A 27,910-nucleotide genomic window follows, 5' to 3' on the forward strand; every position below is an offset into this window, starting at 1 on the left:
TCTTGATTACTTCATCCATGACCTGCATTTTTTTCATCAGAAAAGAAATGAGCTTGAGCATTCCTTCATGGTTCTGATCCTGAAGTTAGCTGTGATTTCAGCAGGGTCTTGGAGTAAATGACATCCAGTAATCTCTTTTAGCTTAAACTCTTCTGTGATTAATTGCAACTGTGACTCTGCCATTTTCAGGGGTAAAATGCAATTTATACTGGCTAACTAATTGCTGAAACAACCTACTGATTTTTGTGTAAAAAAAGGAAAACTAAAGGAAAACCATACTTGGGGGAGAATAAAGTTAAATGGAAAGTGTGTGACATTTATTTCTAAGATAAGACTATCGTGTCTATGCAAGCATGTTTAACTGCTTTCTGAGTAATACCCTGAAGATGTCTTTTTATTGTTTCAGCTTCAAGTTTCAATTCGGCATTCAAATTACTTATTTTTTAAAGTAATCTAATGCACTGAAAGATTTTGTGCTTGCCTCCATTTTTGATTGATGGATCAATTTGTCACTTCTATGGAACAAGAGGGAGATATTGAGCACATTTCTAGACACAGAGTTTAAAAATCTGTATCTCCAGGAGCTGGAGAAACCATGTGGATTTGGTTTTGTCCACTGCCATTGCCTTTTTTTGTAACTTTGCTTTGTTAATTTTAAGCTAGTGTTGAATAGTCCTCCCCTCTCCCCTCCTCCCTCTCCTTCTCTCTGTTTACACATAAACATCACTAATTTTCAAAGCAGACTTTGTGTGTATATTTAGTGGAGCAACAGAGATTTATGAGAATGTTTAAAGTGTGTATAATTTATAGCAAAAGATCACAATTAAAAATTTAATTTCCCACACAATATTATGAGGCCTTACTGTTTGACAACGCCAATTCTTCAGTGGCAGAATGTTTTGGATTGTTTCTAGTGTGTGTTTTATTATACAGTTGGATGTAAATTATTATGAATTATATAATAATAGAGAATGAACATCATATAAGTCATCTGGCTTTGATTATTGCTAAAAATAGTTCCTTTGTGTGTTTTATTGGAGAAGATAAGTCATATCTGACACCTGAATTTTTGTGTTTGTGCCACAATTTGCAAGAAGCAACATTTTCTTTTGTTTCTATGGTATTTGTGTTTTTAATGCACATTTTACCAAGCCGATGTCTTATAAAACTGTCATATGGCTACAGCTGTCTTTTTATTTGCAAATGTTAGTAATATAAAAACTATAAGCAGAAGTTATATTTTTTACAAGTGCCATAGCAAAGTATACACAAAGTAATACTTGGTTTAAGATTTTAATCTAGGAAGGTCGTATTTCTTACACTCAGCATTCACTGTCTCTGATTTCCACCTATCTTGCATATTTTTCATATGATATGGGACACTCTCACATCCTGTTAGTCAAATAGCTCATTTTCAAGCAAGACCTTTGTCAGTGTACAGTATCAAAAGGCATGAGTGGCCAAAAGATTTCATTGTCAGGGGAGGATGATTCAGTACTGCGGGGAGTGGGGTGTGTATAGGCAGCACTTCTGCAAAGTGTGTACATACTGGAAAATGAGTTATCAGTTCTCTCTTGCCATCAAGACTCTTCTTTGAATCCATCAAAAACATCATCCAGTGAAACGAGGTAACTGCGATGGGGGCTGTGGACTGCTTTTACTTACCAGAAGGGCTTTTACTTACCAGCTCTTCCTGTCCAGACTTCTAGGTGTCTGTATTTACACATAGGGAACAATCTGGTCACAAGCAGTGGTAGAGATCACCATGCTAGTCTGGGGTGAGTCATGCAGACCTTGGTCACTTTGTTTCCCTGTTAGGGGAGACCCAAGTTTTGGTAGAAAATAAATATTCTTTGCAGTTGCTCTTCAGTCCTTCCCTGTTCTTTTTGTACTTTAATAATTATTTCAGTACTGTTTGATAGATGTTCACCTTACCCACCAGTTATCTGCTGTCTTCCTCAGTGGTCTTGCCTTTTCCTATGAAGAAGTCTTTCCTCAGCTAACTTTGGAGAAAGACGTTTTCTCCTCCAAAATTAATCTTTTCTGAAAAGCTTATCACCATTGCATATTCACACATGCAGGGAGGTGTGATTGTTGCCTTTAGCAGACAAATTCTTTGGAGAGGCCATTGTCTTTTTTGCTACACGTACAAGGTCTAGATTGTCAAGTGGCTGTAATCTGATCTAGGAATGATAGCAGTGTCCAGAATAACCCTACAGTCGTGGTCCCTTTGAGTAGGACATGGTAACATTGACCTACTCTTATTAAAAACAAGAAAACATGTATCAAAAGATACATATAGTTAGTTATATTTTCTGCTTGCTTTTTCATTTCAGCTTTCCTTGTTTTCTTCATTGTAAATTCTCTGATCTGGATTGCATTTGTAATATTGTTATGCCTAGTAAAGTGTGTCCCCAGTTGGAATTTCTAGTGCAATATTAATGCTCCATACAGTTTTAATTAAAAAGTAATTTATATATACTCTTATATATACTGTGTGTGCTTACAAATCATGACTTTAATCATGAAAACTGGTTTGTGCCTATCTTGTTAACACTGATGAACTAATAGAATTAGTTAAACCTGCTTGGACTTGGTGAATTTTCCTTTCTTACAAACCTCTGCATAGTGAGGCTTTTAAGGAATCCAGTCTGAAAGGTAGTGTTTAAGTTTTTTAGCTGTTCAGATTCAACAGTAATGATTTATTTCTGTATTGTGATTTCTATTTCTGGTTTCCAACCTGTGGTCTTGTGTCCTTGAGATTCTTGGATTAATTTAAGTGGACTTTTAACAGGTAGCTAATAACTTCAGTTCATATCAGAAGACTCACAATTAAAATAGATGCTTGCACCTCCACTGGGCTGTTCCTAGGCATCTGCAAAATGAAAAAACTTCCAAAGCACTGTTTCAGGATGTCACTTACTCTGCATCTGTGCATCATTTTGATGCTTTGTATCTCACAGACATTTTGGTGCGTTCTCCTACACATCTGTAGGATGTTTCTTTGCATGTCAACTTCTGCCACCTCGGTATCATAAAATCTTAAATGGTGCTGTTTACCTGTTAGGTGTGGTGCAGTTTGCCAGGGTTGTGCAGAGAGCTTGTAAGTACGGGGACTTTTCCTTCATTGCTCTGTCTCCTTGACAGTGCCTGTGAAAATGTAGATGATTTTGTGATCCTGTGAACTAACCTGATTTCTTATTCCATCTATGTCCTTGGATAGATTTCTCCAGTATTAATACCTTCTGTGTTTTCATAAGTTACTCCCTGCAGCCAGGCTTCATAAAGACTCAGACCCAGCCAGACTTCATAAGCCTCTAGAACTGGGCATGTTTGAAAGACTAGTAGTATACAGAGCTGTGAAGGCTGAATGGACTTCAGGAATATAAAATGAAAAAAAGTTGTAACTCTTGTGTTTGTAATGTGCAAAGTCTGGATGTTTTCTTAAGAAGATTGCCACCAGACCATTCAAACAACAGAAAAACATGTTTTTAAGTTGAGTTGTTTTAACCATTTTTGAAGTATTTCATAACTGTAATTAAATATATGTTTTCAAGCTGAGACTGTGTGTCAATTTATACCTGGAAGAAATACTTTACGTTGTGGAGTTTACAATGCTGTTAGTGGAAATCTGTAAGTTCTGATCAAAAATATCCTTGGCTAAGAATTGCCAATGTGAAGTGATTTTTAAGATCACTGACTTACGAAATTAAAACAAGAAATAAAATGAACAGGCCAGAGGAGTGCCTGCTTAGGGTTTTGTTTGTTTGTTTTAGCAGTAGGGAGGATTTTATTTGTTCTTAACTGTGCAGTTTTGGCTTCATCAGTACTAATGCTAACTACACCAAGAAGTTACCAAAGAAGTTTATATCTCACCATTGCTGTTCCTTTAAATGTATGTTGAAGTGTTGATGGTATTCATTTGGGTGTAAGGTATTTAAAGGCTTGGTTAATTGAAGACCAGCACTGCAAAGGGGTCATGATGGGTTAACCTTTCAACTGGATTTCATAGCTTGGTATGAGCAGTAACATAGAGAGAGACTTTTGGTTTTCAGGGGATAAAGGAATGATTCTCGTCATATCAGACTACAAAATATCTGTGGGTTTGTGGTGCTGATTTGTGCCCAAGGATGCTTGAACAAACTTGTTTGGATCTACTTGTGAATACTACCTGAACTACCGTGAGAGGGCTCCTCTGTGAGGTTTTCAGGGACACTTTGCACCTCATCATGCCAAGGTCAGGGCAGAATTACTTACAAAAATAGTTCTAGGGCCAAAATGTTTGCTGTGGTTAAGAACTAATGAAATAAGGTATCTGCTTGAATGTCTTTTTGAAAGAAAACACTGTTTTTAAAGAAAAATAAGACTAATTGGAGAAGTAGGATTTAGTCATTGACGTTTATCAATTTGCGTGCATGCTGTTGTGCATCTTTGTCTTCATTCAGGGTCTTCCAGTTTTTCCTCCTGTTTATAAGGCCCTAGGTTGGTATTTCAGTCTGAGTCAGAAACCACATTCTCAGTGCTGAATAACACTGGAATGCCATTTTATGACATCTTTAAATAAAGATGTCACTGCCTTGTTCTGAGAGGTAGTGCAATCTGTGCAGCCAATACTCTGCATGGGTTTACTAATGCAGCAACACTTTTGTTAACAACACTTTGTATGGTGACATGGTCACACTGAAGTGCATGAAAGTGACTGGAGTTTCTGCCTTCTAAGCTGAGCTGTGGTGGATGAGTATGTGTGCTTGTTTTTAACTTACAGCAATGCAGAGTGAAACAAGTTACCTCAATTGTAATGTTAGAGCTCTGAGGCCTTCAGTAGTAATTTAAGCCTATTTTAATCTGTGTTTGTAATGGCTTAAGAATGCATGTATTGCATTATGTGTTTCAGCTGAGAGGGACAAGTGCCTGTCATCATCTGACTGTACCCATCTTTTGATTTAATGAAATTCCTCGTGCTGTCACTGAGAAATACCTCATTAATCAACTTTGTCTCTCCCCAGAGCTTTTGTTGGGGAAACAAACAGCAGGGCATTTGATCTACATGGAATCAGAAATTTCATGTCATGACATATTTGGTTCAAAACAGGGATGACATTCCTAACTGCATTTTGAGCTGTAGGATTGTTGACCTTGGTTACTATAACTGGCTTTTAAACAGGAGATTTCTCTAGCGATCTGTAGTCAAGTTTGGAATATTGTAACGTGGAGCATAACCTGGGCACCATGTTTCCTAAAAGGATCTTTAGGCAGAGATTTTAAAAAACTTATTCTTTTACTGTTTCAACAGTTGACCGGTTCAGAAATGCTTATTCTACTTCTTGGCAGTGAGTGTTAAGACAAAGGTGTTGCTGCCTGTGTTCTGACTCAGACTGAGGGATGAGGCTGCAGCATTAGTATAGGACCTTGAAACCCAGAAGAGGAAAAAAAATATCTCTTTAACATAGTAAGAAGCTCTTATGGAGCAGTGTATAAATTTGTTTTGTATAAATTAATATAACAGTAGTGGCCCTACAGTATTTTCCTTTTTTTTTTTCTTAATACATATTTAAAGCATAATTTCTAATTCTTGTATATATTTTTAACTTTCCCACAGATATGCACTTATTTGGCCATTATCCAGCTCATGATGATTTCTATCTTGTAGTGTGCAATATCTGCAATCAGGTAGTCAAGCCACAGGTTTTCCAGTCACACTGCGGTAAGTGAATGTTTTCTTTCCTGAATTACAGTGCCAAATTGGCGTATGGCTCTCTTAAGAATCACTGCATACGATCATGACAGAGGCATTGCAGATACACTTTTCTGGTTATCTTATGTTCTTTCCACAGAAAATAGCAGCAATGCCTTCAAATAAGCGTATTTCCTGTAGAGGAAGTTAAATTAGTTGTTCTAGAAGCTGGGCTTTTCAAGTTGAATTTGTTATACTAAATTAATGTATTACAACAAATAAATCCTGTTAGTTAAATACTAGCTAGGCTAAAACTATTATGATGTTAACATTGGATTGTCTTTTATCAAAGCTGTAAAGTGAGGGTTGTAATACTGTTCTATGTTAACTACAAGTTGGATGTTATGGATTGTTTTCTGATGGGATTTATGCATGGGTGTATATAGGGTTTATTTTTATATTTATCATAGGGCTTCATTTTTTACATAATTGGCATGTTGAGTCATGTTTCTTAAGATTCTCTTGAAAAATGTTCATTTGAGAAGCTGCAGAAATGTGCAGATATTTATTTCTCAATTAGTGTGACAGCAGCAAGGTGACAATTTTTATGTTGATTATTTGTAAGCAGAACTACTTTAGTTAGAAATTTTTGCTATTGATTAACAAACTACTTTGAAATATTCTTGAAAAACTTCATCCCAAGGTCAGCTTTATTTATTACTTGTCCAGTGCTTTATTTGTTGTTTGTCCAGTGGTTTGTTTCTGTGGTGGTTTGGTTGGGGTTTTTTTGTTTGTTTGTTTTGGTTTTCTTTTTAAAGAATTGTAGAGTGTGACTGGAATGGCTAGCTTTTGCATAAGGTTTAATCAAATTAATTTGAAGGTGATTGCATAATAATGAAAGACAGCTAGTATTGAGGATGGAATCGATTAAATACATTAAGGGGAGAAAAAAAAAGATTTTCCTTGCCTACAGACAACAAATAAACATAAATCCTGTGGTCCTTTCAGTCTTCTTGACAGCAAAGCAAGTCAGTAAATGGAAAATGTAAGTGGGATGAGCAGAAAATGTAAAAAGTTTATTTACTTTTAAAGAGATATTACCAAAACTTTACCTTGGGTTTTTGTGAATAGACTGCTAACAACCAAACAGGAGTAACTAACTGCATTCATGCTAATGAGAGGCAGTTGTACGACTCACCACTACCTTTGGCCTGGACTGAAATAATTGTGCAAAAATGGTCCTAGTAGAATGTAGCATTTATATCCAGTGAATAAGAAAAGATCTGGAAGTATTAATGTAGTGAGATAAGAACTTACTAATTTAATGGTAGGGGCAGGTGTTAATTTCAGTGTTTTAACAAGCTGTCCTGCTATTATTTTCAAAATTTGTTTCTTGCCCTTAGTCATATATGGCTTCTTCCTGCCCAGCTTCAGGTATCTTATGCTTCTTTCACTGATAGAAGAGCATCTCTGCGTATGGTCATAGGTACAGTGGGTACCATAAACATTGAACTGGTGCATTAATAAAGCTCCGCTACAGAACAGAGGAACCTATATAACACCTTGCCATAGTCTTCCATAGTTGTGCTGGTTCCGACATGACGTTCTGGTTTCGAGAGCAGATGAAAGTTGGTCCTGTTTTCATGTAGGAGGCATATAGAATGGTGTTTTTTCTAGTGTCAGTAAATTAATCCATGTTAGAAGGAACTTTCTGAGCTTTTTCGAAGTAACAGGTTACCATCAGTGTATATTGCCTGTAAACTGCAAAGATCATGTGAGTCACTGCCCTTTTTTCTTCTTCTCTTTTCTCCATTACTCCATTTCTTATTCAATTCCTTTTACTTCATCTTCATTATAGCAATCCTGTTACACTGAAAATTGGGCATTAAATTCTGAATTGCTTGATTTAACAGCCTAAGGTCAACAAAGACTTTAAAAAAATAAAAAAAAAGTAGACTGTGTTAAGAGAAATGGAGAATACTGAAAATAATTGACCAAAAGTGCTACCTTTTGAAGATTGTACTTAATCTAGTCAGACTTGTTTCAGAAAAGGTTTACTGGAATATTGCTGAAAGGCCTGTGGAAGAACTTTAAATATATAGATAACATTTTCTGCTTTAAAGAAAAAGCAGTAAAGGTGAAGGTGCTGTACTAGAATGATATAAAAGAAGTTTTACAAGAGAGAAAGTTTCTTGGAGATCCTGAGAACTATTGTAAAATGACTAATAATTTATTTAAAAAAAAATTATCAATTATCTGTTCAAAGTACTCATATAAGTGACATGCATCTACTAACATGTAGTTGTTTTCATAAGAAATTAGTAAGATATAAAGAAGAGCTATACATGGATCTTCTTAATTGATCTGTAGTTGCATTACATGGTGAGAAAATGGTAAAAATCTTGCATTAGAGAAGATTAACTGTGAGCTGCTTGTGGCTGAATAATCGCTCACTGGATAAGTTATGTTACCAGTAGTCCATTGAGAAAGGTCTAGAGAAGGCTTCATTTGAGATGCTTGTTCTGGCTGCACTAGGCTCTTCTGTGAAACAGGAATGTTTAATTTTCACATTTATTTAGTGTTTTATCACCTGTTGAACACAATTTGGTGGATCAGTTTTTGTTAGGTTAGTTAGGCCATCCAGCAGTATACCTGTAAATTCAGTGATGCTGAACATACCTGTCAATAGACTCTGAGGTGGTTTAGACTATCGTATGTATGATAAACCACATTATTTTACATGTCTTGAACTGCAGCTGTAAAGTTGTAACAAAGACAGTGGAATGAGAAAACATTAGAAGCCACTACTGGTTTTTTGGCTCTTGAAGGCTGCGACATGGGGAGTCTTTATTGCTACTGACAAGGACTTGTAGAGATCTATCCCAGAATCTCCCACAAAGTGTGGTTTGTTACTAATATCCCTGGTAAGATCCAGTCCATAGTCTCTCAGTAAGGATTCAGGTCTGTGCCAGATGCGTGCTTTATGTTTCTAGGTTCCCTGCATTGTAACTGGAAGGTCTTGGCTTTTTGAAACAGCACTGGAATGCTTAGTTTAGCAAACGTTTTTGTAACACTGCTCTTGAGCCCTTACTGGTATTTGCCTTCCTCCAGAGTGTAAGAAGGCCCACTGTTTCATTTGTCTCTAATTTCAGACCTGTGGCAGCCATCCTTGATGGCTCTGGGAAGTTGTGAAGGTTATAGAGGGAGATGTTGTTACTTAACTTTTAGGGGTTTGATTCCTGGAGTATCAAGCAGAAAAAGAGAAAAATCTGGTTGTGGTTCAGGCTTTTTTTAATGGGAGGCAATGAACGCATCATACAACCTTAGACCGGTAGAAATCAGGAAGGTAAAAGAAGACATCTGGCTAATTAGAGGGCTAGCTTGCTGGACTTCGGAGTCTTTGTAATAAAAACAGTGTAAAGCTCAGTGTTGCAAAGTAGTAGATCTGTTCTAGCCTCTTAAGTTAGAGAAATACTGAATTATTTTTAAGAGCAGTTTCACATCCTTTTATCTGTGGGATAAACATTTATATCCATTTGTAAGGATTAAACCGTTCATGTACATATGGTGTAAGCCCAACTGAAAGAGAGACTTACTGTTATAGGCTGCTGGATAAACCATATAAATCAAATAATATCTTGAGGTCATTCAGTATTATTGTGCACTTAGAAAATAATATATCATAATGTCATCAACAATAGGGTTGAAATACTGTTGTTTGCTTCTGAAGCTAGTTCTTTTGAGTAACTTGTTGCAGTGGTACAAGATGTGAACATGTAGTTGTATTTATTTCTCTGTAAAATAGTTTGAAACGAGCAGTCAATCTAGTTATGCAGCTAGGAGCATTTCTAAGTGTACTTGGCATGTGGGGAATTTTAGTTTCGAGATTTTGTTCTCAGATTCCAACTTCAGTGAAGATACTGAGCACTTCTTGGGACACCAGAAATGTTGTGGTTTAGTATCTCTCAATACCATAATGTTCTTGCTGTTTGTTTGGAGGTTTTTGTCCAATATATCTGTTTTCTAGGAGGTTTTTAGGGTGGCAGCCTATGCTGAGCTCTGTCCATATGACTTCGGTTAACTCCAGTTCTGTGACAGTCTGTCTTTTACTTAAGATGGGACCCGTACCATTTCCCAGTTGTTTGTATTTTCCTTTGGCCTGGAAGAGAGTAAAGCTTCATATTCTTATACTGTGTTGCCCTTTACTAGACTAAAGAGCATCAGATGCAGTTCTGGTTTTGGTTGGTGTTTTGAGGTTTTTTTTTTAATGTTCCATATGATAATAGGCTTGTTAACTTTGCTCTTTTCCTGTTGAAAGGAGAATCTCTCCTAAAAGGTAGCTCTGGCACAGTGAAGAACAAGCACTGTACATATAGAGAGCTTGTCAAAACTTCTTTACTTCCTCTAATATGAGGAAATAAATTAATTATGGGAAAGTGTTAAAAGTGGGGGGAAGAGGTGAACTATCAAGCTAAATAATGCAGCTTGGTTAAACAATAACTGCAGTATAATCATCAAAGAAGGTTTCCAAACATACTGTGGAACAGTTTCCAAAACTGTGGAGGGTATCTTAATGAACTCAATAGTTAAGATCCCCATTTGATGCAGTTGTAGCATACAGAGGAGAACAAATTTCCTTCGTCAAGGAGAAATGACCATGAAGATCTCTTCTTTTGCTGATTTATTTATTGGAGGTTCATTGCTGTCTATCCTGCCTGTCTCTGAGGTTATTCTAACAGGTTTCTAATTAAGAAGTAGAAGTTCTTATTCCTTAAAAAAAGAAAAAAACCTACACTTGTTTTTCATTACTTCCAAGTTATAAATCCTTGGATGGACATCCTTGTGTTCTCATGAAGGTTGGAAAAGGATATTTCCTTTTTATTCTTCTGTTTGGCTGTATAAGCATCATTTAAAAGAAAAACAAACTAGAAAGCAATGGAGTACTGAAGAATCTAAATAAATTATTTTCATGTTCATATCATAATAAGTTTCCTAAGAGAGGTTATATGTTTTTAATCACTCAGACTAAGTATTGTACATTGTACTGGTTGTATGTTACGATCTAATGAACCACGAATGAAGACAAAAAGGCTGAGCTTACTGTATGAATAAGAATTATTTGCTTTCTTAACACTAGCTGGAACATTACTAGCTGGCATCTTTTTTTGCATAAGGATTTTGATACAGGCAGGAATCACTGTCACATTTGATGGATTAGTCTCAGTTTTTATATTATTTTCAATTATTCAATGCCTTGTTTTTTATTAAATACAGCTGTTCAGGGTTCTGTAATTGTTAATATTTTATCCATTGCATTTGGCCTTTTAGCAGGGGGAGTGCTCTTGTGCCCTTCAAAACAATGGCATTTTGAGTGATTCTCCTTCTGTTACTGAGATTTTCATTTTTCACAGCCTTGTCAAAACTTGTTATATGATATCATTATTGATTGAATAACTTTCTGGTTGTTACATGGTTAGGCTTCACTGCATAAAAGAATTAGAATAATGAAAATTACCCTTGTTCCTCCTGCTTTTTGTTAAATATGGAAATAGTACCAGCTAGACTTACAAGAATCCCAGTTTTCTTTTGGTGGGGTGGGAGGAGAAGTAATTGAATGTTCTGTATGTACCTTATTTATTTGTATATTTTTACTTGTGTAATTGCCTAGGATACACTGATTTTGTCTGTAACTTTCATTTCCATTACTTTAAATTGGAACCCCCTAGTAGCTGAAAGCATACAAAAAATTCCCTTCAGCTTTACAGTCTTTCTATCAGAAATCTTTTTCTTGAGACCAAAGTACAGCCAGTGGCGTAAACCTCTTGTCTCCTATCTGCAATGAAAATCTAAGCTGTAGTTCCTGCAATTGTACATTCAGGTTATGTGGGTCTGTTGTGTCCATATCATTGCAAGTTCTCCAAACCCAGTGTAATGGCAGTCACTGTGAAACTGCAGTCACAAGCCATCTTTTGCACCATTCCCATAGAACTTCAGTACATTGCTGTATGAACAATCCAGGTAGAATGAATATTACCTTTGAAGAGGCAAAACTAGAACAGCACTCCTTTGAATTAATCTTTTCCCCTACATGTTCTTGAAGTGTCATATTTTTAGACTGTCAGCAATTCTTGAGATTCTGGATAGGTACAGAAATGCAAAGTATGTCTTTGTTTACTCCTTGGAGAGACCAGCGCTATATCCTAACTGCTGGTGGACTCTGGCCAGATACAAAAAAGCACTTTGATTCATAAAAGGTAATCGATTGGCATTTTAATACTTGATTCAAATGAAGCAATAAATAAAAATCCATCTTAGCCGCTTGTGTGTGAGAAAGTGTTGGTCACCTCATTGTTGGCTACTGTGTTCATCCAGGGCTGCAAACAGCTTGGGGTTTTTTTTTGATATGTACCTTGGAGAGACATCAGTGAAAGATACTTTTACAAGGCCATGTTCATTCAAGAAAATAAAAAAAAAAATCCTACCTTCTCTGTAATTACTTGTCCAGGAAGCAAGAGGTTTGGATTGAGTAGCCTTGCAACATAGGAGCTATTCTCTCATCTTCCACCCCCTAGGAGAGGAAAATATCCTAACCACCAGGCACACCATAACCTAGGCTAAAACAGGGAGTAGTACCAGGACCAAGGGATGGGGTGTGATAGGATCTGAAAAATGTGCAGCTGTTGCTTAGAGCAACAGCAAATGTAATGTGTCTTCACCCTGCAGGTTGCTGAGATCTCACAAGGCTAGGAGGAGTTTGTTGTGTTTTCTTTTCTTAGTCTAGCATATGAATCAAAAGTGGAGCTGCATTCAGACTTACTGACCTGCCTGCTTAGAAATAAGTAGCAGGATATTTGATAGAGTTGGCTTTTTTTATGTTTCTATTCTCATCCCACTACTTAAACTGCTTCATCTTTGTTGTTACTAATTCATCATCAGTGACAGACCTAAAACAGCGAAGTTCAGATGTAGAAATATATGTGATACAGGGAGAGTTAGAAGGTCAATGATTCGTGTAAGTAGGAAGCTGACAACGTCCCATAGATAAATACTGCAGTTCAAAAATTAATCCTAGATTGATGTGTCAATTGAAAAATTCTTCATTCAAAAGATGCTTTGAATGAGAAAGCATCAATATTTTGGCAGCGTTGAATCTTAAAGGGTTGGGCATTGGGGAGCAGTGAATATTTAACAGAAGAAAATGTGTTAAGTTGTGCCTTTACAGTGCCTTGACTGTGCTGTAATTTTACAATGCTGATTTAAATAAATTGATATAGGAAGTAGATTGAAAGAGTAATAATGACACCAGGCTTTTCAGTGCACTGGAAGTGTATTGTTCCAGTTTATAGATAATTCCTATCATTATAAATTAGCTTATCTCTTTTGCATAGTGTATTCATTGATAGTATTTGATTAGTGAACCCTTTTGTATTTTTTTTTTTTTTACTTCATATAAATTGTGGTAAATGATGCAGTATGTACTTGAACTGAGTGTTGTTGTCATGGCATTGATGAGAGATACATATTACTTGTAATTTCTTTCAGTCAAGTTTTTAATAGAGATGTAGTTTTAAATAGCAACCAGTAAGGATTTCTTTTAAGGAGCGTCCATTAATAGAACTCAGCTGCTGAAGGTTGGCTGTAGCATTAGGCTTAAGTTTAATCTCCTACATACTATAATTTACAGGGCTGCGTTTAGTGCATCATTCTTCCAGCTGCTTCACTGGTAGAGGGATGGGGATTGTGATAGGGAGGGAGAAGTGAAAGGTACAGTGAAAATTTTCCATCATAACATGTAAAAATCTGGCAAAATTAAAAATAATAGTATTTGACTTGAGGTTTTCCGTAGCTTGTCTTACCTGGTCTGAATAAGGTGGATGTCTTCCATCTTGGAGAAGGCAAGTTTTTAAAAATAATTTTTAAAAAAGACTTTGTGGTCCTGTTCCTAGATAAAGTGCAAAACAGACTTAAGAGCTTCTTGAATTCACTGTTTGGAAGTGTTTTGGTGAGTAAAAGATAAGTAAGAACAAATGCTTTTTTATATCAAATTGTGATGCACTGTAAAGAAAAGAAATTTGAAGTGGAATCTGAATTTGCCAAAGGCCCTAATAAGTAGTAATTGTTTCTTCACTGTATTGAAAAGTATGGAAGTGTTAAGAGCAAGTCTCTTCTCTCTGTTATCTCTTTGTTTATCCTGCATGTGATCAGGCAAGGAAGATGTGGTGGGGTTTTTGAGGGTGGGGTGTAGGTTTTTTTGGTAGTGCAGTGTTTCACTCTGCATGTGTTACAGAAGGTAATTAACATTTGGATTAGTCACTACTGAAGATCATAGGTTCCACTCCAAGTCTGTAGACGTCTTGTCTGAATATAGCCCTGCCCATTGACCATGACTTTGGGTAGTTGTCTAAACATTTTGGGTTGTTCATTTTCTGACTGTTGCAATTTCTACTATGTAACTGAGTAGCAATTTCTTCCAAAGCGTATTACAAGTTTAGGAATTTCTTACTCTCCTTGTACTAAGATTTTTGCTATAAGCTGGCTTATAAAGTTGATTCTTGTCCCATTGACTGTTGGCTTTTCACAAAGGGGACAGCAGCAATTTTTGGGTAGTGTCTTCTCCAGCAGCTGAACGTCTTCTCTGCCGTGAGTTGCGGTTGCTGAGTCTGCATGTGAGGTGGCAGGTGGGGCTGAAGGTGCATTCAGAGCTCCCTTGAAAGCTGGAGAACTGGGCCTGGGAGGAGGTTGGATGACCACAGAACATAGCGCTGGCCCTCACAGCTGCCAAGATTAGCTACCTTATGTACAATGGTGTGCGGAAAGAAGACTGGAGTGGCAGTTTGCTATTTTCCGGAAGTACTAGTTCTGATAGTCTCAAAACCTGCTTTCCAACAATGTTTCTGTTGCTTTTCTAATATCTGCAGGCCACTTGGGTGCAGTTGGGAAGACAAAAGTCCCTGGACAATACAGGAAGATAATAGGATAGTCATATGTTCTGTTTCACAGAGGTGCAATAGAGACCAACTGAGGTAAAGACCGAGCTGTAGTTCAAGAGCCTTATGTTTTTTTCAGGTTGGAAGTAGTGACATTAAATGCCTTTCATGAAGAAATAATTTTTTTATTTAGTATTTTTAAAATCCCTTGTATTTTAGTAGAGGGGAATCTCAACTGTTATAAGCTAGCTAGTACAAGGCTGGCAAATCTGTTTTAGGTATTATTCCACAATTTTAACCCAGATTTTGTACACCACCTTAATTTTTAAAATATTCCTTCTTCTTTATTTTAATATGATTTTTTTTCGTCTAGTATGCAAGTATGTTTGTTACAGCTGCATGTTTAAAGTCTAGTGAGTTCTGTTTATTTCATTGTAATAGCAGTACACAACCTAGTACCTGACTAGTGCCAAACCTATTCAAAACATTTTATTTGCATGCATAAAATACTGTACTTAAAATTCTCATCATTTCAAATATAGCTGAAGCTCTGTGTGTTTCCCATTTCACAGTCCTGTAGTGATTCATATAATTACCTTAATAGCTTATTGCTTTTCTATTTAACTGGTGATATTAATGTAATAATTGTCACATTAAATGCTAAAATATTGAATTAGGCCTTGTTCTAAAATATATTTTATTACAGATAGGTTAGATACACTGTAGGCTTCTGTTTTCAAAATAAAATTTTTTGCATTCATCTAGATAGGTTAAGGAAACTATATTTTACAAGATGTAATGAAAGAATTGTTTAAAATGTTAGGCAGATGATAATGGGCAACTTGTTCACCTCACTGTGTGTATATCTTGATATCAATTCAATTTCAAATACTTGATTTAGCTTCCTGCACCAAAACCTCGCTATTCTTAAGATGCCTAAATAAAATGCATGTAACTTGCCTCATTAGCTATTTATGTTTGTGAGACTAGTAATGCTGTTATTTCCCAGAACACTAATCAAAAGAAAATGTTCCCGGTTAACATCCACCCCCCCCCCCCCCCTTTTTTTTTTAGGACAGGCTTCTTGTTTCTGTGAAATACACTTATCATGCCTAGCATCTGCTCTGCAACTAGTGAAGTATAACTAATACCATACTTACATAAAATATCAAGCGTTGCATATGAGAAATGTGCAAGCATTAATGTATCATTTGATAAGCCTGCTTTCTATTTGTTCCCTGTGTTGTATAAAGTATTCTTTTCATGAGTATATCATCAATGTTGTGCTTTCCTAATTGTGTAACTAGAGAGTTTTAATATTTTTTTAAATGTAGTTTCAGGTTTGAGATCGGTGATTGAATAATTGTTTCTATTTTTTTAATTTAATTTGTTAGAAGAAAGATTGGCAGGGAGGAGTCTCATTTTTGGTGCTGCTTTTACCTCAAAATACTGAAGCAGGAATACATCTGTGCAAGCTGAAACATGGGCCAGTGGCTGGCCAACAATACTTAAAAGGTCTACATTGATTATAGGTGTTTCCGGTTGCTTTAGTGTGTGTTTGATGGTGATCAGATTGCGTGAACGGTGCAGACTGATGCATCCTCACGTGTACTTTAAGCTTGCAGTAGTGTTATGTATGTCCAAATGAGTCTAAAGACAAGTGTCTCTCAATTCTGTGACTATAGGTAGATGAAAATTGTAAGGTATGAGTAAAAATAATGCTTTTGAATTTGACTAGGACAACAAAGGATTAGTTTGCTGTTTAAATAAATATTTTTGTCACTGTCTAATGCCAGGTGCATTTAGTGGGAATGGTGAACTGAGCAGTAAAGCTTTTCAGCATTTCTATATGGGCAGGAAAGGCATAGTCAGGACCAGACAGTTAAGGCTGTGGAGAAGAGCACAGTGCAGAACTGTGTGATTAGTAAGATGGGTATAGAAATGGTACAGCAAAAAAATGGAACCTTGAAAAGTCTGGTGTTTGTCGTTGTTGACTCAGTGTTTTTTTTTTTTAACATAATGGAAACTCGAGAGCTGTGGGGTCCTATGGAAAGGATTCTCAAAACTCAGCTATATGCTGTGTGACAAAATACCTCTTTTTTTGGTTTGTTCTTGAACCAGCAACAATCAATCATTTCCTGTCCACCTTCATAATAAATGTGCATCATAACCCTCCTCTGTAGTCACACATCCAGTTTGACAAGTTCAAATCTGTCTAATTGTCTCTCTTGCAGAGACTCTCCATGTCTTTGCTATGTATTTTTGTCTCTTGCCCAACTCTTCTAAACCATTTTTGAAAGGAGGGGAGCAGTGGTATGATGTGCTATATTCTTTGCCTAACATTTGGTTTGCCTTTGTGACCACTAGAGATGATTGAGATGATAACTTTATAGAACTGTTACAAGACCAGTTTCTCATTACCGTGTAAGAATAATTCAGAGATCATAATTTTGTATGTAAAGTCAAGATTGTTTTCTTCCATGTCTGTCACTTTACATTTCTGTACATTGAATTTCATTTACTATTTTATTACACCATTCAGTAATGTTAGGTCTCTTTGCAATCTATTGATTTTCATCTTTAGTACTCTTGAGTAATTATATACAAAAGATCTTGTTCTCTCACCCATCGCTTTCTTTTTTGGATCACTTCTGAATATGTTGAATAGTTCAGGCGCTAATGCAGTCTCTTGCTGCATGCCACTGCTGAAATTCTCCTTGAGGACCATTTTTATCCTCTTTTCCTTGCTCTGTAAGTAGTTTCTTAGCCTTTGGGTGGGGGTTGCAACTCTCCTTCCTGTCTCACAGACTGTGTCAGTTGGATTTTCCCTTGTCCCTTGTCCACACATCGCTTTATGCTTTCCAGGGTGTTTGTGACTCGTATGTCTTCCACAAAACTACACTGACTTTCCCCCAATACATTGTACATATCTGTATGTACACTAACTTGGTTCCTTCTTAGGGCTTCTACCCCTCTGGCTTGGATACACTGCAAACTTGCTACTCTATTTGTTTGTGCTCCCACAGATGTCCACGTAGCTTTCTGATCTTTAGGTTCAAGGTGGTTTTCAGTGGGAGGCTTTGCTTTCTTTTTAACAGCTTAGTAACTGCATCTGTGGCTTCTGGGGAGCTCCTGAATGAATACAGATGGTCTGGCTCTGTCAAACCACTTTGCAGCCTCCTCTGCCACTGCTCAGTTGGAGACAGGATCTCCAAGTCCTCTGGAGCTTCTGGACCATGAAGGTCACTTTTGTCAGGACTAGAAAAGAAACAAAGCTTTATTTACACATATGTGTCTATGTGCATTTCTGTATGTATACATACATATCAGCTGATCAATCAGTTGCACCCTGAATGCAATTGTAGCCTTAATTCTAGAACGACTACTAGGGAGTGGTTCATTGCCATTTCCTGGGTAGATGCATTTGGAAAATATGGGATTTTTTTTTCTATATCTTGCTGAAGAAGAAAACACACAGGTTTTTCATGTTAAAGAAATGACTTTAGTGTTACAAATTTTTCTCTCATTTTCTTATCAAAATAAATTTCATGCCTCTAGAGGTGAAATGTTGTACTTGGCCTGAGGTAAAAATCTTTCTTTTAGGAGACTGAAGAAAAAAACCAGAAGATGTTTAAGTCTAGGTCTGTAAAATGATTTCTGATCCTTTAGCCACTAGTGTGGAGATTAGAACAGTTAATATGCAATGTGGGACATTCTCTTTACCCTTTTCTTACCTAATCTGAGGGGAGTTGAATCAAGAGCACCTTAAGAAGGCTACCAGTGTTGATGGGTGTTTGTAGTCACCCATGTGGACAGTGTGGTTCTTTCCATTAATAAATGCTAATGGGAACTGGGGTGTTTCATCTGACAGGGAGTGATGGAACAGCTCTTCTTGCAAGGCTTTGCCTGCTTCTCCAGTGTGTTTTATATGGGAAAAAATGGAAAGGATTGAGAGAGGCCCAGAGTTACTTGCAGGCTGAGGGGGTTGGTGCTTTTGCTACTGGAAGACACAAGTTCAAGTCCACAGTGACTGCTTCTCTCTTTTTCATGTTTATATTTTGCTTAAAATAACTAAATAGCTGTTGCTCAGACTAAGAGAGAGTGTATCCCTAACTCTGACAAATAAAATGTTCACTTGGGATCCAATCTTTGGTTCAGGAAGTGTATTTATAAAAGGTTGAAATAATTTCATTGGGAGGGAGGGAGAGCAATCACCCTCAACACCCTTTATAATATGCCCTCATAGTCAGGGCTGTCTTCTGCAGAGGGGAAGATTTGGGTTCAGATTGATTACAGAAAGTTGAGTGCTTTAATCAGGGAAGTGGTCATCTAACTGGGGTTCACCACCTTTCTTTTGAGACCTAACATTTAAATGGCTTTTTAATAAAAAAAATTTACAAATACATAGTACTTTGTCAGTCAGAATTTTAAAAACAAATCCACTCTCTGAACCAAGCCAAAGTAGCTGGTCATATAAAAGAAGTAAAGCCAGCCACAGAATTGTCAGAGAATTGTAAATTGATAGTTCGGGGGGGCGGGGGGGAAGAGCCATAGTAATACCAGCTCCTCTATTTGTTGGATCAGTTATAACTACTGATGTGTTCTGAATATAAAATAATTTTGAGGACAGTCATGATGCTCAGACAGCAGTTCCCAGCAGTAGGTTGGTTGACAAAGCCTGAGTGTTCCCTTATGGTTTGTCTTTCTCATTGCTGCACAGCTCATGTCCAGTAGGTCTGGTGGCTGTGGAGAGCTATGGACTGTGCACGCGCTGAGTTAAATATTCCTTAATACGTGACATGATAATACCTCAGATGCCCCGTAACATTTTACCTCTCAAGGTCAGGTTTTTTTTTCCTTGCAAAGAGGTAAAAAACGGCGTGGGGGGAGGGTAGGGTGGGGTGGGGCTGGGGGTGCAGACACAAACCAGAAACCCCAGCCCTTTATATTTTTCCCCCAAGGGCAGAAGGAGGGTGTTACAACCCCAGTGTAACAGTTTGTATTTCCTAGCTTGGAGTCCTGGGAGTCATGAAAACTTAGTCTAGTGTCTGTTTATTAGACTTGGGAAGAACTGGAATGTTTGGGGTTTTTTTTTCTCTTCCATGGTGCAGATCCCTACTGTTCCATAAGCCTTATCGGGCAGACTGGGAATAAATCAGATCAAAATTAGCCTGTCTTTCTATTTGAAAAGGGGCAAGAATGAAAGGTCAGTGGCAGTGTTGCAGTGAGGGACATGCTTTGCAGGGTTTGGGGGTTATTTAAGGGAACTAGGAAGAGAGGCAGGTTGGGATATTTTCATATCCGGTCCATGCTATGTTCACAGCTTTCATTTTGTTTTTATAAACTAGAGAAACAAAACCACAAATAGTGGACTACCATGTCTCACAGGCATTAGTAGTTTTGAGATCACTATGTTACCTATTCAGTCATTCCCCAATTTTGGGGATCTTGGAAACAGCTGAAAAGATTGTATCTTACAGTTAGCATGGGCGAAATGAAGATCCTGCCTGTGCATGCTCTGAGGTCATTACTTTTCAACACTTTGTGCCAGTGTTGTAGAGAGGCATAAGGGAACAAACCTGAATTGTTGCTTCTTCCCAAATTTGAGGATGCCCAGTCATTTTGAACCTGTAAGTATCCTGTTTGTTCTTCGTGTGATGAAAAGTCAAAATACAAAGGCAGATTTGGAAATGCAAGCAGGAAAAGGTGGAGTGCCTTTCTCCCTTGCGTTTCTGAGATCTGTGTCAGTGGAACCTGGCAAAGTTGGCTTCGGTCTCTTCTGCTTTGCTTTCATCCGCAGAGAGGGATTCAAGTTACTCAGTAGCCCCTGTGCTAGGACAAGTTTATTTCCAGTTGCTTATCATGTGATGCAGTTATATGAAGGAATTACAAAGTTGTTGCCAGCATTTGCACCAGAAGCACTGTTTAAGCAGGCAACTTAGATTTGGTTTTGTTTTTTAACACGTAGGTATGGATGTGATAATTCTAGTTAGTATCACTGAGAAGAAGCAAAGTTCAACTAAATGGTACATAAAGCTTCAAGCGTCACGGTTTCAAGAGAGCTATAGAAACAAATACATTCCACTGAACACTTAAATTCAGCTAGCTGGGTGCAAGATTTTATTTTAACCATTCATTATTCGTTGATTTTTTTGTTCCATAGTTCCATTTTATAAAAAAAGGTTTTCAGCTTTTAAGCTGTTTTTGTTTAAAGTCATTTTAGTAGAATTGCCTTGTGTCTTATTTTGAGTTGTTTGGGTTTTTTTTAATTTTGACATTTAATGTAGGGTTGGATTGGTTGGAATTTTTTTTGTTTTGGGTTTGTTGTTTTTTTCCCTCAAAACATAGATACAACAGAAAAAAGAGAAAACAATGTAATTATTTTCTTTAGTGCTTAAGGAAAGTTAGAATATCTGTTGGAAAGTCCTGATTAATGGCAAGACAATGTACGTACGCCAGCTCTGACTCTCTGTAGTCAAAGTTGCATAATATCAACTGTTAAGTAAAACAGGTGATGCTTTGATGTGTTCATGATCTAACAAAAGTAATCTCTGCTGCTGCAGCCTATCACACCTTTACTGTGCAGCCTTTCCTTCTTTAGCTTTGGCAGATACAAACTGTACTCCACTCAGATCTACCCAAACAGGATTTTGAGGGGTCCACTAGTACTTTCATTTTTTTGAAACCTCTTTTATGAGAAAATCTTCTTGAAAAGGTATTACATCCTTCTTAGTTCCAATTAACATAATCATCTGAAACTTCTGTGTGTGTCTGTATAAGAGTCGGCTAACTGAAGGTCTGACCTGGGCATTTAATGTCTGTGAAGGAAATTAATGCATAAAGTGTGGCTTAACTCAGCTTTGTAAAGCATGCCTTTGGAGTTACATTGGATGCCAAAGTAGCATTTTCTTTATGGTAGTCTTGTATTTTTTTTGTAAATGTAGAGTCATCATTTTTTGTTCTTATGTGGCTGTATAGCATCTGCTTTAAAAATGTAAGTTAACTTATAAAATATAAGTTATAAGCTATTTCATCACAAGTAAACTTACTGGGCAGTCCAGACAACAAAGATCTGAAGGTGCTCCTTCAAATAAGTATTCTATCTTTTCTAAAATTGGATGTAATACCAATATGGTGTCTTTTGTTTGATACCCATGTGTCTGTGAAGCTTATAGAATTGATGTTTGTTTTACTGCCAGTACAAAAAATATTAAGTAAGCATTGGGGAGTTGTGACACAGGAAGGGGTCAGACCCTTGCTTCATTCAAAGAGGAAGCTGCTGGCTCCTCGGTGTTTGTGTTGCAAATTGTGCTGGGCATTTAAAGACTATTTCACCCAGCTTCCCACCCCCGCCCCAAATTAGGATTCTTTTTTGTTAGTGCAATTCACATAAGACCTTTACACCTGGTGAGACAGCATCACTATTGACCTAAGCTGGTTTTACCAGTTAAGCTTTGCCATCCTCATTTTTCTATTATGCTTCACTTTAAAGCTCAGCTTCAGCTGAACCACACAGATCAGTCCCAATTGTTTTTTTAAAATGTTCTATTTAATGGTTAGTTTGGGGAAGGTCAGTTTGTTCTTAAATAATTCAACCCTCCAAGTTGAAGTAGGACCACAGATAGAGCACAAGCATGTTACATCGCGCAGGTATAGCTGGCTTCTTTGAGATCCACTTGGTTAGCAAGATGTATACTGGTGGTCTTCGGGAGAAATGGTTTTGGGGCTCTGAGTCCGCAAAATTTTTGCCAAGAACTTACATTAAGTTTTCTAAGATTTAATAAAGTTGAGTGGCCACATTGCTGCGCTAGTGCTGTTCCTTGCACACTCAGGTGTGGTCACCATAATGTTAGCTGGTGCTACTTTTTGTAGGTAGCTGATGCTACCTTAGAGACTGCAGTTGAGTGTATTAAGTCTCTGATTCAAATCACTTGAAGATACTTACATTGTCTATTTTTGTTGACTAAAAAATAAAGTATACCTATTTGCAAAAACTAAACTCTGCTTTTTTAACTAAGAACAAGAAGTTTAATTAGATCATTCAGAAATATGCATAAGAAGTGTTGCTGGGTGGAGCTGTAGTAATTAATAATTTGTGTAAGTTGAAGAATGACAGCTATGCTGAGTATTGTATAGGAAGCTGTGCTGTGGCCTAAAATAACTTTTGTGTGTTGATTTCTCTGTAAAAGGGATGAATGCTGATATCTTGGGAATCTATTATTACAAAAAAGTAAGATTTTATCATGTGGGCTTTGCACACGCTGTCATGGTACAGCATGGAGACCTAGGCTTACCTGTCTTTAGGTGAAGACAGTATAGACATCTATATGTGAGGTAGTTATTCAATATTGGCTTTATCTAAGTGAAAGCAAAGGGAATTTTCATATAATTACACTGACATTTAGCAGCTTATTTTAATTACACAAAAAAATACTACAGGAGGAAAGGCTGAGCAAGTTATTTTATTGCCTTGTATTTTCACCACGATATGAGTATCTCTGCTTTACCTTCCCTGCAAGCATTCCTTGGTATGCAGTGCTTCCCCCACACTGTGGGACTCAGCTGGGTGAACAGTGCCTCTCCCCATTAGTCATTGTTGCCTTCTCTACACTGCGTGCATGAAAGTAATTCTTTAAAGCAGTTGCTCATGGTTCATTTTTTAAAGATTATTTCATAATACACCATTGCAGTAGTACCTTCTTGTAGGCATGGACCAGATCTTGGTCACTAAGCATAAGCAGGTTTATGTGGAATAAAAAGATACATTGCAAATAAATCACTACTTATTTCCTTTAGTTTCAAAACTGTTTGACTTTTGCCATTCAAACACAGCTTCCATTCACATGTTTGGGAAGCTTTTGAAAGCATATGAATGGTAATTTTCCCAGTTTTTCTGAAAGTTAAGTAGTTCCAACAGTGTCTGCAGCTGGCTGCCTAATAAAAATAACTTGCATTCCTAGAAACATTAGATTGTATTGATGGCAAAAATGACTACACAATTTTAAAATATAACCTACATTAAAATATGTTTTGTCTTAGTTGATATTAATCTAAAGTAATAAAAACACAACATCACTGCAGTTAATCTTTTAATGTGGAGTAGCCACTTACAGCAAAGTTCTCATATTGTAGCAGTTTCCTTTTTAGCTTTGATTGCAATCCATCTATTCTTACATTATCAAAAGGCTTCCTGAAGTTTGTTGCTTGAATTGATCTCTTTCCTTAATGTGTGGAATATTCATGTAGTGTTGGCAAGAAATGCAATAACCTCTTCACTTGTGGTACAAATGAACATTTAGATCTTCACACCTAGCAGTCTTACACTGTCTTTCATGCTGTTTTTTCTTTTGACCAGTAACCTAGTTTTATGTATTCCATGCTGACTTACTGGTTTTAGTATAGTGAAACTTTCTTTTGACGTGGAACTTAGTTTTAATGTAGTGGGATTTATTTTTTTAAACTCTCAATTTAACTAAAAAAGTGTTCTTTTAATTAATTGAGAGAGGATAAACAGTGCAACTTATATTTCCAATTCATCTTTTATTTGAAAATTTTGGGGCAAATTAAAAATACAAAATGTTTTTATTGTAAAGTTTAAGTTCTAGAGAATTTTCAGTGGCAGGATTAGATTTTTTTTGGAATGAAATGTATTGGTCTCACAAGTAAGGTACTAATGTTACTTACTAGTATTGAGTCCCAAGTCTAGCAAGGTGCACTGAGTATAGAAGCGTTATAAAAAATTCCCTGTGCCTCTGTATTACTTCTCTAATAGTCTTTTCTTAGATATGTAAAAGTCACTGATGGCATAGGTCTGCGTGTCCAGTAGGCTCAGCAGCTCTAAGTTATTCTAGTGTTTTATTCTTGAAAATGAAGCACACTGTTTTGTGGTGATACACAATGAATTAAGAGTTTTTCTCCTTTTGTATCCAGTTCTTTACATTTCACAGAATATTACTGTATGACTAGTTACTTATTCTTCCCACATTTGTCATGTCCTCTCCTCTGTATGAAGGCCATTACTGAAGGCAGCTAGTTAAGACCAGCCAGTGTGGTGCAACTAAGTATCAGACAATTGATGCCAGACTGTCAGCGCTTGCCATTGTTTCCCAAAATAACATTGTTATAAAGAGGACAGCAGTCAGTGATGTTTTGCGGGAATAAACTGTTGAGTGTCAATGGTAAACGTTGGTAGATTGGAAGAAGGCAGTACGGGTTGGAGGCTCAGCTGTGAGAGCAGCCCCAGGTCACAAGGTGCAGTGATGCTCTTCTCCAGCAAGGATTGATCACCGAGTGACAGCAGCGGTCCTTGTAAAATAAGCAAGAACCTGCTTTGACAGCAGCAAAACCTTCAGCAGCTTTACAATGTTATTAGCTCTCCAGGATGTTTTCTCTGTTGGTGTCATCAGTGCCCTTTTTACAGCTCTGTTGGCTATCACTGTGCCAGGTTGTCGCTCATTGGGCATCTAATGGGCACCTGAATTAAACTAATAGCATGCTGCTGCATAGGTGGCAGAACCGACCCCTCTCATCTCACCCTTCCTACCCGGTCTTGGGGTCCTCTTCCTGACCTGCAGTGCTTCCACTGCTCATCTTGCCCTGTAGTGACACTATTCAACTTGCTATTGAATGAAAGGAGAAAGCTCTTTACTTTGATATTTTTTTTTCTTGTTGTTAAACACCTTTCCCCCCTTTCTTTGGTTAGTTTTCAGCTGGTTTAGCAAGCTAAGCTCACCCAGCAGGGTGGCAGTGAATGCTAGAGACAGTGGCAAGGAAAAAGCAGGGAGAGTGCATGGTTGAGTAGCACTTACAGAGGCAACAGCAGCAGCAATTAATTATTAAATCAGCTCTGCCTGTCTTATCTAAACTACAATCTTAAAAGCGTATCTTTTGAAAAGGACACCTGACCTTGAAGATGAAAGAATTACTGTTTGAATTAATCTGAAAGTGTTATTTTTCAGGGCTATGCTGTTTGGCTTTGAGGGGTGGGGGTTTTGGTAGTTGGTGTCTACAGACTGTTGATGTATCTAAGAATTGATGGTTGTGTGCTGTTTTTTCCCCAAAAAGGCATGCTCATCTCTAACAGGAATTTGCAGCCCTAAAGGGAGATGTGGTAGGGAGTAAATTTTAATGTGTGGAGTAACCCTGTTAATATTATAAAAAGACACAGGAAGTCCAGAAAGGCAACTCTAAAACTCCACATATGCTGACTGAATAGGATTAAAGTAAAAGTTGTAAATTATAGAAAATTAGAATTAAATGGGGAAAAATGGGGAGGACTGCTGGACTGTGTAACCAGGACATTGCCTTTTGCAGCACTAAATTCAGGAGGGAAGAGCTAACAGATTAAATACAAGTTTGCGCAAGAACCTTATGAATTTTACTTATGGATTGCTTTTATTGTATAATATCTGAGCAAATGTATTTAATGACACAAAGGCTGGGGATCAGAACAAAAGAAGTTAGGACATTTTTAGGTTTAAAACTTCTAAAATGTATTTTTTAATCATAAAAGTAAAATTTTATAATAACCATTATGTGGGAAAAAAATTCTGTAAGTCTGAGGTGGTACATGTAGTCACAGAGCAAATAATGGAAAAAAAGCTTTGATTTGTGATTCAGGAATTAAAATATCATAATAAAACCTGTATTCCTTCCATGCATGCAGGTGTCTTTAAAATGTTTTCTGAGTGTACTTTTGTATGTACAGATAAATCCACTCTGGACTATTTTTCATAAGTCAATATTGAGGTACATGTCAGCAAACAATTAAATACTGGTTTCATGGTTTAAATCAACTTCTATGCAACTTGCAGTAGATTTTTGCAGTACTGTCAAACCATGCATGCCCACAGGACATGAAAATTAAGTGAATTTAATTTAAATCTATATCACTAAATCTAATGTGAGAGTAAAAGACTAACTGAAATAAAACAATAATTAGTTGATTTAAGTCATTAAGAGATAGCAACTAGGACCTAGGATTGTGGAATTTCACAGCGAAAATGTTAACAATGGGGTGCTTGTGAAGATGTATGCAGCATTGCACACATCAAGCAACAAATTTGCTCGTTTCTGTTAAGTGATTAAAGGATACATTTGAGACCTTTTCCATGTAACACCTTAAGGAAGCAATATGTGTATGAGGACAAAGGAAAGCACTACAATGTACAGCAGCATTGCTCCCGTAAGAAATACTATTTTTGCATATTTTATTTGTGCGTTCATTACCTCATTGTGTATCATTTACCATGTAAAACTTCTTTAAAAATATTCAAAAGCTTTCAGAATAGAGCAGTGGAAAAAAGTTGTATGATAGAAGTACTGAAGGATCTGTTGTCTCCGTGAGCTTGCTTGAAGAATTGCAGATTTAAGTGTTGGAGAAGGAATGTTTGTTCCTTGTTGGATTAGTTTCATCAGCTGTCCTAGAAGCATGTAAGTGTGATGCTGCACTTGTGGTTTTACTGCTGAGCTCCATGGCACTGGTGAGGTGCCCAAATGTTTGATACCATCATTTATAAGCAATTGAGAACAAGGAATGGTTTTTATGTGATTGTCTTTCCAAAACGTAGCTAGAATTAATAGTGTACAGTGTGATCACTTCTTGATAGTTCAACTTGCTTAGATAATTTAGGTTAAAAGTTTTACAGCAAGAAAACTTCAACTCAAAATGGAAACAAAATTTTGTTCTTAATTTTGTTGTTACAATGCTTTATTTTTAATAAGAGAAACTTATCTGTAAGGAAGCCCTAGGAATCATGACCAAGAAAGAGAAATCCTAGATTTCTAGAAATGCTAGACATTAAATAAGCATTTTCGGAAAAGATTATGTTTTTCCTAAGAAAGCAGATGGTAGCTTGTCTTTTCTTACGCTGTTACAGTATTTGAAGCTGTTTTTAAAATGTCACTTGTATGAGTATTGACATCTAAATGGGCAACACCACCTTGACCTGGATGAAGAATGAAAATGGAGAGAACTATGTGTGTCATACATCTCTGTATGGGAAGGATGGGGCAAACCTCATGCAAGGACTGACTGCTATCAAGTGAAAGGGACTGGAGTAGCTTCCTTGCTTGAAATACGGGCAGATCTCAGATGCATGGATTGGGCAAGCAGAAACACATGGAGTATCCAGGGTATGGATATATCTCAGGCCTTCTAGGATTTCCTAGAAATAATAGTCTAATTTATGGATTTAGGAGTGAACTGTGCAGAACTAAGGCACTCCTCAGTTAAACCTCTGTTCATTGCTTTTCATTTCCAAGAGGTTAAACAAGAAGCTAGAATGCCGTGGCCTTTCTGGAGCAGCTG

The 27,910-nt window shown here is 37.0% G+C and overlaps 1 protein-coding gene across 4 annotated transcripts in view; it reads left to right on the top strand.

The window, feature by feature from the left end:
• ATXN7L1 (ataxin 7 like 1) overlaps positions 1-27,910 on the top strand; it is a 114,548-nt gene that overhangs the window by 34,867 nt on the left and 51,771 nt on the right. For 3 of the 4 annotated variants that reach the window (XM_056339678.1, XM_056339679.1, XM_056339681.1), the window contains exon 3: positions 5,600-5,704. The exons of the other annotated variant lie outside the window; for it this stretch is intronic. In XM_056339678.1, the coding sequence (XP_056195653.1) occupies positions 5,600-5,704 (105 nt within the window). The remainder of the gene's footprint in view (positions 1-5,599; positions 5,705-27,910) is intronic. 4 annotated transcript variants of the gene reach the window in all.

The sequence above is a fragment of the Falco biarmicus genome, chromosome 5, assembly GCF_023638135.1.
Source record: "Falco biarmicus isolate bFalBia1 chromosome 5, bFalBia1.pri, whole genome shotgun sequence".
NCBI classification, from domain to species: domain Eukaryota; kingdom Metazoa; phylum Chordata; class Aves; order Falconiformes; family Falconidae; genus Falco; species Falco biarmicus.